Here is a 12,365-nt window from a genome sequence, read left to right on the forward strand (position 1 = left end):
AAAATTATATTAATATTTAAACTGCTCTCATAGGTTGAGGGTTCGAATTCCGTTAACAACATATTAAATTTAAACTTTATATCTTTATTTTTAATAGTTTCTACAGGTTAAAGGTTTGAGTCCCGTAAATAACATATTATATATTATATTATTTATTTTCAGTCAAGTCTCAAATTATCATAAAACATAAATTATTATAACGTATTATGTTCTTAAATTTATTTTTCAATTATTGAAAATTTATATTAATATATCAATAATTTTAAGCTAAAACATATTATTAAAAATTACTCGAGTGTTAAAAGCAATCCGTGTATCGCTCAGGTTACAGACTAGTATATATATATGGGCTACTCTAATAGAAACCAATTTTGGAATAAAAACTAGATTTCAAGTAATATTTTATTTTAAATTATTTTGAAATATATCACATATGGTATGCAAATCGATCGTTGAGAGGTGGAGAAAAATACAGTGAAGTCGGATTTTAAAACAAATTACCGTTTGACGTTAAAAATCAAATAAAAATCGGAGAAAAAAAGCTGAGATTGTGTGTGGGAGGGTACATATTAGTTTGGTGTGGTGCTTTTAGGGGGCTATTAAGGCAGATTGATCTAATGGCTTAGATTAGTTTCTAGTTTCTATTTTAACTTTAGTTTCTATTTGATCATTTGCCTATTATATATATGTGTGTGCTTACACTTATAAAATAACCCATGAACTCCCTAAAATGACACGACCAAGTTTCTTGGAGTGAATATCACACGTGCGTGTGATAACCTCACACAGAACATATAATGTAATTTCTATATCAATAATTATAATCACTTGGATCCTATATATAATAATATTAGCACTTCCTTATCAAATAAAACAATTTTTTTCTAATATCGTAATCAGCTAATATTCTAATAAAATAGATAATTTGCCTTAGAAACTTCTAAATATTAGGCTTGCAGAGTCTTTTATTTTGGTTCCAAATCGTCTCAAGAATTTTAGAAATATGTCAAGTACTAGTAGGAGTATATGAGTCTTTTGTTTTGCTTCCAAAAGTTTCTTTGAGACTTTACACATATGTCTAGTACTAGTAGGAGTATATTTATTACATATTTTGACGAATAAATGTGTCTACACTTACAAAATGAGGCGCATCTTGATGGAAAAGCTACAGACTCCCCAAAATGATACGACCAAGTTTCATGAGGAAAATATCATATATGACCATGTTAGTAATCTTTCGAACTAAAAAATACAACCAAGGAGAAATTTATCAAAAACCATTTTTTGAGCAATATCATTGACTTTATTAGCATAGGACATATGAAATACCGGAAGCTTAACTTGTTTATTACATAACCCCAAGGCTATGTGACACTCTAGATTAACTTTTGCTTTTAATTTGTTTTCAATTATCCATAGTGGATGTTGGGGTTAAAATATATACATATTTTCTACCACTATGTGTCTCTTTGAAAGAATATTTTGGTTGAGGAACATGACAATTAAATATTATGTCTAATAATAATATTGTGAGTACTTGATTGTTGGCGTTGAACATGGTACAAAAAATACTTCATTCCTTGAACTGATTACTTTAATATTAATCCTCTTCATATCATGCTTAACTATATGTGCAATATGGATAAAATACTTTATAAGAAACATCTTCTTTTATTTTTAGTTTTCTTGTGGTCTCGATCACCAATCCTTAACTTTTTATTTGTTGAGGTCTAATTATAGGATTCTTGCTTAGCAAAAGTAAATAAATTATAGGATGCCTGATAAGTGCTCGAAAAAGTTTCGAATAACTTATTTTCACAATAAAGTTTTTGGCAGGGTTTGAAAATATATTTTGTGAAGGTAACAACTTTTTCGGGAGAGGTAATTACAGGGGCATAAAGGTGAGGTAACTATCAGCGAAGTAATTGATTCATCATTGATTATGTATAAAAAATAGTGGCTCTGATACCAATTGACGGGGGATGCAGATTTGGAAAAACTAGGATTTATGATATTAAAACTCTCGCAAGGTTTTTTCCATTTAAATCAATATTTTTTCTTAAAAATAAATTTTAAAGAATTACAATAATAAAAAGCCCATAATTTAATTTGAATAAATTACTTTAACTTTTACTTCAAAAGATGATTTTTAAAATCTCAAGATGATGAGTAGCATCCTTGCAAACCGGTCCCGAGATGTTCACGGACAGCTCTACTCAACTTATATTTGTAAATTACCTTTTTGTTGATTCTTAATTTTATATGAAACTTATTGACAACTTTTTTTTAAGGAAAAAGACAACGTTGTGGATGGAAATATGAAAAGTTTTACTTTTTACCTTATTGCGAATAAAGTTAGCGGGTGATTGAGAATAACTCTGTTAGTTGTTTAATATTGGAGATTTTTTTTCATTTAATTGTGGTAGCGTGTTATTATCAACAACTACAAATTGATTAAATGTATTTTTTTAATAATTAGGATTAGAATCAAGGATTTCATATATAAAATTAAATGTAATCTTAATAATTTTTAGACTTTGATCAACTATTTAAATTAATTTTTTTTGCTAAAATGAATTGTTATCCAACCAATGTTCGGCGTGCATTTGGGAAATCCTTGGTTTAGTTGTTGAGCACATGTTTTCATGCAAACCTTCTTCTTTTGTTATTTTTTCCATGTTCAATTTTTAATTCTTTTTTGGCATTTAATAGCATAGACTTTCAAAACATAACTACATAAAATTCTAATACTGTTTAGGATACAGTTATATCTTTTACGTCTCACCAACTTTTAAATAATAAATTGACAAAGCAAGATGACCTCAAAATAATACCTATAATAATGCATCCTCAATTGCACAAAAGTTAGTGTTCCTTTTTTCATTCCCTTCATTTCTACTCTTCCGCACAACAATGTGAGTAGATTTTTCTGTGGCCATGTCTTCAAAATATATTTGGTAAGTAATGTTTCACCTTGTTTTATGTTCTTTTTGACATTTGATGACTTATTTCTCTGAATGGTGCTTCTTTTGTTTAGTCCTGAATTGATTATAATCTAAAAATACCTAATTTGTAGCATTTGTTTCTTCTTTCGTAAGCGTTGTACGAATATTGTTAATTCATCCTTGGCTACCAATATCCAAATTATGTTTTTTTATAAATTTATCTAGATCTATATAGAATATATATGGTAAAATGTTTAAAAGGAACAAGTTAATATGGTTTGAGCATGTAGTGGACAATTGACATATATTACTTTTATGATTATTGTTAAAATGCAATTAAATGGCTCCAAAAGTTTAAGTGTCATGTAAATATATTATATTACAAAAACATAGCAAAAATAATTTTAACCGTGTGATTTGACAGGATTTTGCTCTCTTGGTATATGAAAAATAATGAGATTAAGAAGGTATTACGTTGAGGGAAATAAATAACGTGCCTCTGTTGTTATTGATGAATAATTATGAATCTTGTTTTTTAAATTTCTTGCCAAGTTATTTTGTCTTATGGATTATTTTCTTACGAAAATATATAAAGTAACCTCTGTTTATCTTTGTAGTTTTTGCATATGTGTATTAATTTAATAATAATAGCAATAATAATAATAATAATAATAATAATAACAATTTTAATTTGTTTGCATAATTATATTAATATTAATATTTTATTGCTATAGGTGTGATGCAAGAATCATTTAGTAGTTGTTAGGGTTATAATTCAATATATTGTAGTGACAAACTCCTTACTAGTTACTAGGTTATCATGTATATTTTTATAGACATTTAATACAAACAACCAAAAAACCCTCGTATATATTTGCTAATTATCTTATAAATAAACCCTCTCAGCTCTTATTGTATATAGTTATTATATTGTTAATTGTTTTTATGTTGGAGAATGGTTTCTTGGTTTTAATTTTGTTGGTAATTTATGTTCCTCGGTATGGAATGATGTATAAGCTAAAACTCTTATATAAAATTTTTTCGGTAGAAATATCAGTAACTGTAAAAGTCTAACTCAAAATATAAGGTTTAGCTTGTTCTTTCAAGCTTGATTGTTAGATAATTTTTTTTTAATCTAAACATTATTTAGAAATAATTAGAGTTGTTATGTAGCTATAATATAGTTGATTTGATTTAGTCAGGATAGTTATTAGAGGTGGTAGAGAAAAATAAGGAAGTGCATTCAAGATAGAAGTTTGTTCCTATTTTGTAGCAGTAGTTGATAGGATTTCTATAATTATGCTTTGTAACTGTTATTGAAGAACTTAACGTGAGAAAACATTGTTCCAAGCAACAAAAACAGTGTGTGTGTTGACATTAGTGCTACATCTGGTATCAGAGCTTCAGCGATCAGCTAGAAGACGTGCTCAACAATTCGCCATGGAAATAAAAAAACCTAAGGAGACTTCATTTGGTGTGAGTTATCCAATGCTTACAAAGACTAATTATGCTGCGTGGTCTCTCAAAATGAGAGTATTCATGCAAGCATACAGGGTGTGAAGGGTGTGAGAGGCGATCGAACCAAAGGGAGAGAAGGCTGTGATCGATGATAAAATGGACAAGAAGGCTTTGGCTGTCATGTACCAAGGCATTCTAGAGGAGATTTTACTCGCTTTGGTTTAGAAGAAAACGTCGAATGATGCTTGGAACGCCATCAAAATAATGAGCTTGGGAGCTGACATAGTAAAGGCAACAAAGTCTCAAACACTGAAGGGTGAATTCGAAGCCCTGAGCATGAAGGAAAGTGAGTCGCTAGATGATTTCTATTTGAAATTACACTGTCTGGTAACAAACATAAGGGCACTAGGTGAGACGATGGAAGAAAGTTATGTGGTTGAGAAGCTTCTAAGAGCTGTTCCTTCGCAATTTCTCCATATTGCATAAGCGATCGAGCTATTTGGAAAATTAGAAGAGATGTCAGTAGAAGAGGTGGTGGGCTCGTTAAAAGCCCATGAGGAACGTGTTCGAGGCGAAACAGACACAGGGGCAGGCCAAGGACAACTTCTGTTGACTGAAGAGGAATGGAAGCAAAGAGAAAACCAAGAGGATAAATTACTGTTGACTCCTGAAGAAAGGATGAAACGAAACAACAAAGGACGGAACGAGTACAAGGGCAATGAACCAGCTCGTGGGATACGTGACAGGAGCAAAGTACGTTACTTCAATTGCCAGGGACTTGGGCATTTCGCTGCAGAGTGCAGGAAACCTCGTCGTGACAGAGAGATGGGTAAGGAGGTAAACCTGTCACAAATACAAGGAGATGAGCCGGCCTTGTTGGTGGCCGAAATCGAGAATGAGGATAAAGTTAGCATATTGGTAAAGGAAGGAAATGTGTTCCCAAAGCTATGAGCAAAGGGCGAGTCACAAAGACGATCACAAGTGTGGTACCTCGATAATGGGCCAGCAACCACATGACTGGCGAAGAAGGGAAATTCAAAACTTTGGACAAAAGCGTGACAGGACAGGTTAAATTTGGTGATGGGTTTGTGGTGTACATAAGAGGGAAGGGAGATATCTTATTCAAGTGTAAGAATGGGGAAGACAGAGTGTTCACAGACGTCTTCTTCATACCCGACCTTTGCAACAACATAATAAGCTTGGGACAATTGTCCGAGGGTGGAAATAAAATTGTGATGGACGGAGAGTACATGTGGGTCTATGCACAAAGTGGGAGAACATTAATGAAGGTGAAAAAGTCTGAGAATCGCTTGTATAAAATTAGCCTTGAAGACAATGGCCCTATGTGTTTGATGGTAAAAACAGAGCAGGAGACATGGTTGTGGCATAATCGCCTTGGCCACGTGAACATTCAGGCCCTTGAATTAATGTCAAGGGAGAAGATGACTAGAGGGATTCCAAAGCTCGTTCAACCAACTAGGAGATGTGAGGGATGTCTGATGTCAAAGCAACCCAGGAGCCCATTCCCATCTAGTACAACGTTTAAAGCCGAAAAGAAGCTAGAGCTGGTGTATGCACACCTGTGCGGACCCATCACGCCCACTACACCAGGAGGTAACCGTTATTTTCTATTATTTGTAGATGACTTTAGTAGAAGGATGTTGGTGTATTTGTTGAAGGAGAAGAGTAGTGCATTTGATGCGTTTAAGAAATTCAAGTCGTTGGTTGAAAATAGAAGTGAGTTGAAAATCAAAATGTTAAGAACGGATCAAGGAGGAGAGTTTTGCTCAAAAGAGTTTAACTCATTTTATGAGGACTCAGGGATTGAACGCCAATATACCGCCCCATACACCCCGCAGCAAAACGAGGTGGTTGAAAGGAGGAATAGAACAGTAGCAGCCATGGTCAGAAGTTTCATCAAGGAATCATAACTACCGCCGTGGATGTGGGGTGAGGCTGTAAGGCACTCAAATTATGTACTAAACAGACTTCCAACTCGAGTGCTGGAGGGAAAAACGCCATATGAGGCATGGAGTGGAAGGATGCCAGATTTAAGTCATTTAAGTGTGTTTGGTTGCTGCGTGTACATGAAAATACCAACTGTGAACGTCAAGAAATTAGACGATCGAAGTCGAAGGATGATTTACCTTGGAAGAGAGCCAGGGACTAAGGGAAATAGGCTTTATGACCCCATGACAGGATCAATGCATAAAAGCAGGGATGTAGTATTCTTTGAGGACGAGTTTTGGTCATGGGAAAAAGCTGAAACCATTGAAATTTTAATTCCAGGACAAGTATTGGAGGTTGAAGAAACACCAGTGGTTGAACATCGCGACACAGCAGAACAGGAGGAGAGGACACCTGTTCAAATACCTCGTGACACAACAGAGGGTGAGTTCACAAAAAACACAGATATATCGAGTGCTGAGAGCAGCGAACCACGACGATACAGGCCATTACATGAAATATACAACGAAACTGAGATGATAGAAATGATTGACGAGGTCATGTTACTAAAGGTAGAAGAGCCCACACATTACAGTGAAGCAGTGAGTGAGCAGGAGTGGGTGGAGGCCATGAAAACCGAAGTTGAAATGATTGAAAAGAATAATACCTAGGAGCTTACCGATTTACCAGCTGGGCATAAACCTGTGGGGCTAAAATGGGTCTATAAACTAGAGAAAGACACAGAAGGAAATGTAGTAAAGCATAAAGCCAGACTTGTGGCCAAGGAATAGATTATAACGAAGTGTTCGCTCCTGTAGCAAGGTTGGACACCATAAGGTTGTTACTAGCTCTGGCAGCAAAAGAAGGATGGCAGGTGCACCACCTTGACGTAAAGTATGCATTTTTAAACGGAGAATTACTTGATAAAGTGTACGTTACTCAGCCGGAAGGGTTTGTTAAAAAAGGACAGGAATATAAAGTGTATCGACTGTTGAAGGCGTTGTACGGGCTACGACAGGCCCCAAGGGCATGAAATGCAAGGCTGGACAAGTGCTTAACAAAATTGGGGTTTGTAAAGTGCCAACACGAACAGGCTGTGTACACGAGATATAAAAAGGAGAGTTTACTAATAGTAGGCATGTATGTGGATGATCTGATAATAACAGGTGCTAACTTAACAGAGGTTGATGAGTTTAAGAGGGAAATGAATCAACAGTTTGAAATGAGTGACTTGGGTTTTTTATCGTATTACTTGGGAATTGAAGTCAGTCAGAGTTGCTCAGGTATTACGTTGAAGCGGGCTGCATATGCAAAATGAATCCTTCAGAAAGCTGGGATGGTGAGTTATAATTTGACAAGATGTCCCATGGATCAGAAACTTCAGTTGGACAAGGATGAAGGCAGAGAACTGGTGAATGCTACTGAATATCGATGCATTGTTGGGTGTTTAAGGTATTTAACCCATTCTCTTCCTGATATAACTTATGTTGTGGGTGTCGTTAGCAGATTTATGGAGCAGCCAACAGTCAAACATAAACAAGCGGTGAAGCAAATACTGAGGTATATAAAAGGAACGATAAGCTATGGCCTGAGATATACACGTAATAGCTACAGAAATGCACTATCTGGTTATATAGACACTGACATGGCTGGGGATGTGGTTGACAGGAGAAGCACGGGAGGAATGTACTTCTATCTAAATGGGAATTTGATATCATGGACATCACAAAAACAAAGGATGATTGCATTATCATCGTGTGAAGCTGAATACATGGCGGCTACGCTGGCAGCATGTCAGAGCATTTGGTTACGAGGTCTGTTAAGGAAGGTATTGAGACAACAGGTTGGGTCAGTCATATTATACATTGATAATAAGTCTGCAATAGAGCTGATGAAAAATCCTGTTCTGCATGGGAGGAGTAAGCATATAGACGTGAGGTTTCATTTTATCTGGGAGTGCATCGAGCATGGGGAGCTAGTTGTTCAGTACGTTGGCACACAGAAGCAAAAGGCAGACATTCTAACGAAGGCACTCGGACGTGTCAAGTTCGAGATCATGCAAGAGCATATTGGAGTCTGTGACATTGCAGCAGAAGAAAGTAAGGTGAAGACGTAGTCATGTGAACACTACAAGAAATATTGAATCAGACAATGATTTTCCACCGTTGTCTAAAAGATGAATTTTTCGTTGTCTATCCAGGGGCGGTGTGTTTGGAACTCATACAACGGTTACACACCATTGTAACAAATACATCACACAACTGAATATAAAGCCTTTGTCTCTTTTTATTCACACAACGCATATGACCCTTTATAATATTCTATAAACAACAGTTTTTTAGCTGTTGTAACAATTTACCGACACAATAGTTAAAACTAGTGTTATGAGAATTTACTCCTACAACAGTTTATGTACTTATTTCATCTAGTTATACAATGGTTTTTATTAAGAAACAAATGTAAGAGATACTTTAGGCAACGGTTTTTTATTTTTTGGGTATTGTGTTTTAGCTATCACTACAAGAAATTTATAAACACACAACAATTTTGCACCGTTGTCTGAAAGGTAGATTTTTCGTAGTCTATTCCGCATTTTTCAATATTTGTTAGAATCAAGAAGGCAAAACTGGAATTCTATATTAACCATTGTTGGAACTTTTTTAAACAACAGTTTTTTTATTTTTATTTTTTAAATATGTGCACAACTCTTTAGAAAACTAATCTCATTATTTAAAATAAATCAATTTTAAAATAAAATGGTATTCTGGTAATCCAATTGTTATTTCACAATTGAAATTAAATCAACAATACAAAGTTTCTCTACAAGAATTACAACTATAACTTAAAAAATTTATTTCTAAACATGCTTATTAAGGTACACAATAAATAGTTTGCATATGTATTTAGTCTATTTTTCCAAACAAGCAAGAGAATGATCATTCCAATTAGCACACCAAGTCTTAGTTCTTGTTCTTGCCCACCAAGTTCTTATTCCAAGTATCATATATACATGAAGGTTTGCTGCATCAAGAATTAAATGTGAGAAGAATATATAGAACATCAAGAACAGTTAAAAAGAAGGCAGAAAAAAATAAATTTAAAGAGTAAAACCTATAATTAACAATATTATGCCTTCACCCAATTTGTAGATACACTCAGTAGCATTACAGAGATAATAAACATCAACCACTACAAGGAATATCATGGCCAGGAGGGTATCTAATATACAAATTTATAATAAAGATAGAAACATTCACTTAATAAAAGAACACTAATTTTTGATATTTTTAATATATGGCTAACCCTAAGAGTTTGTGTGTTCTTGTGTATAATTAATTATTTTCAACTAAAAGAGAGGCTGAGAAATATGAAAAATCTCACCTTAACAAAATCGGTATTAATTCAATAACATGTTTTTATATCATGATAATTGCTATGGTCTTATATTAAAATATTTCTTACAAGAATGCCACTTAAATTGCACCATAAATCATAAAACAAAATTGAAAAATTGAGATGAAGCAAAATATATAGTATGCATAATAATACAATACATTGCACATCCCAGCACATTATAACAATATATAAACTCCAGGGCATGAGTAGTTAAATCACAAAAGGAAATGGTCAGGTTACTTCTGGTTTCCTCGCACCTCCTGTAAATCTATGAAACCAAGAAGTCCTCCTCACCTCTTTATCTCTTTTATTTTCATTTCAGAAAAGACATAGCAGTGATTCCATGTGATTTCTAGCAACAGAGTTACCTCTGAACGCCATGGATTTGCCTCTAACAATCTTAAGAAACAACTTTAGATTAAACCTCGAAATTTGACAAGCATCAGGCTGCCATCTCCACTTGAGAAAATCTGTATCTACCCATCCGTTCAAAAAACAATTCCTTGAATCACCTATTATAGGACAACTTTTATTTGTATATACAGGCTAAGCCTAGGGGTGTCTACTTCATAGCTACATAAGAATGTTTGAAGGTCAGCAAATAGCAGTATCAAGGATTCAAAGTTATACAACCAAATGCATTTTTTATGGTGTTCTTCCTTAAATTAATATTATATCAAGAAGGGATCAATTCTAAGAGAAAATGTAACTTCAATTATCTAGGTATACTGAGGGTAGCATCTCAAGAATATCAAGCAAAATTCTTACAAATTTCAGTACAAGAATCGAATGAAAACTCAAATAGCATCATGCGGAACCCCGGGAATTGATATTTCTAAATACTGGGGAAGCTACGCCTTGACAAGTTCTAAACCAACAAGAAGTTGACATCATTCCGAAACCAGCACTCATAAAAGCCAAAATCACCACCCATAATCCAAACACTCAAAACTACCACGAAACACATTAAGTATCACGTAAATTCACATAACATACCAATTCAATTCATAGAAATTACAAAAACAAAATATAACACATATTCGGAAATGACAGATTCAGTAAAAGCAACCAAAATGAATCGAAGTTTCCATAAATTCAACTCCAAAATAATAAAAAAAGAACAATACAACTAACAAGAAATACAGACCGAATCAACGGGAGCCTCCATAACAGGTTTCTCGAAAATTGGCAGCTCTTTGGCAGTCGATTTGTCTTTCTCAACAGCTCGATTAGCGTCAAGCTTCTTCCAAGACACGATCGTCATCTCTCTAGGCCTCAATTCAACTTGAAATCTCTGGTGGCCACGGTAGGTCAAAACCCTCAGAAGATCACTTAATCGATGTGATTTTGAAAAAAATCAGTTAAGAAGCTAAAGAGGTGAAGCCCTGTGTCAACATATGCAGGGCCAGGTACAAGGACATTTACAATTTTCACCATAAAGAATTTAAAATGCTCACCAGCCATTCCCATGCATACCGACTACATACATTCAAAATTCTACAAAAATACACTAGGAAACACCAAAAAATCCAAACTTTAAATTATGTTTGTCAGAATACTACTACATAAACCAACATTCACTAAAACAAAAATAAAATTCCCTATAAACATAAATCCAATTCACCTGATTAGTACATAAACATGATCCCATACATATTGGCATTAAAAAAATTAAAGGGGGACGAAACATATTTGATGATTCGACATTTTTAAAAATATAAATGAATGATCCAACCGTACGGATGTCAAGATCTGTATATTTTAGTGATATGATAAAAATTTTAGAAAAAAATAAATATATTTGGTTTGCCTTTTTAACAGTCAAAGAGTAGTTTGACGAGTATTTCTAACTAGTATTTAATCTCATATTGATGTTTCAATATTTTTAAAAATATCACTGAATGATCCAACTGTAAGGATGTCAAGATCTATATATTTTAGTGATATGACAAAAATTTTAGAAAAAAAATATATTTGGTTTTCTTTTTTAACAGTCAACTAGTAATTTGACCAGTACTTCTGACTAGTTTGGAACGCGTAAGGTAGGGGTGGGGGGTTTAAGGTTAGTTTTTTTATATATAATTTTGTTTAATTTTTGTGTGTAAATATTTTTTATAAAATGTAATTTCAACCATTGGATTATTGTGATAGTAGTTGAATATGGTCCGTTAGATATAATTCACGCGGATCACTGACGTGGCTCTAAATACAACCGCATTCCTTCGAATTTAGGAGTATCAATTTTATTATTGTTATTATTGTTATTATTATTATTATTATTATATAATTTGATAACTTTTACAGGACATAAATATTAATTAATATTTTCCTTAGAAAGATTATTATATTCTAAATTTTAAAATTTATTTTTGAGAATTCAATGTTTTAAGAAAAATTTTAATCCATGATTTGGATCAATTTTATCATAAATACCACATTTTATAAATATTTTTTAAAAAAACTATAAACATGAGTTTGGGAAAAATGAATATATTTTTGTGATATTTTTATAAATCTAGAAAAATTAAATATATTTGGTTTGCCTTTTTAATAGTCAAAGAATAGTTTGACGAGTACTTTTAACTAGTGTTTAATCCCATAGTGATGATTCGATATTTT

At 33.4% G+C, this 12,365-nt stretch overlaps 2 protein-coding genes across 2 annotated transcripts; both read left to right on the plus strand.

Moving 5' to 3' along the window:
- The first annotated feature begins 6,346 nt into the window (after positions 1-6,346).
- Positions 6,347-7,021, plus strand: LOC141674802 (uncharacterized). The gene has a single exon (XM_074481507.1). The coding sequence runs from the start codon at positions 6,347-6,349 to the stop codon at positions 7,019-7,021; it is 675 nt and encodes a 224-aa protein (XP_074337608.1).
- Positions 7,022-7,716: 695 nt separating this feature from the next.
- LOC141674803 (secreted RxLR effector protein 161-like) lies at positions 7,717-8,466 on the plus strand. Its single transcript, XM_074481508.1, has one exon. The coding sequence runs from the start codon at positions 7,717-7,719 to the stop codon at positions 8,464-8,466; it is 750 nt and encodes a 249-aa protein (XP_074337609.1).
- Positions 8,467-12,365: the final 3,899 nt, after the last annotated feature.

This window comes from Apium graveolens, chromosome 7 (assembly GCF_009905375.1).
Source record: "Apium graveolens cultivar Ventura chromosome 7, ASM990537v1, whole genome shotgun sequence".
In the NCBI taxonomy this organism is placed as follows: domain Eukaryota; kingdom Viridiplantae; phylum Streptophyta; class Magnoliopsida; order Apiales; family Apiaceae; genus Apium; species Apium graveolens.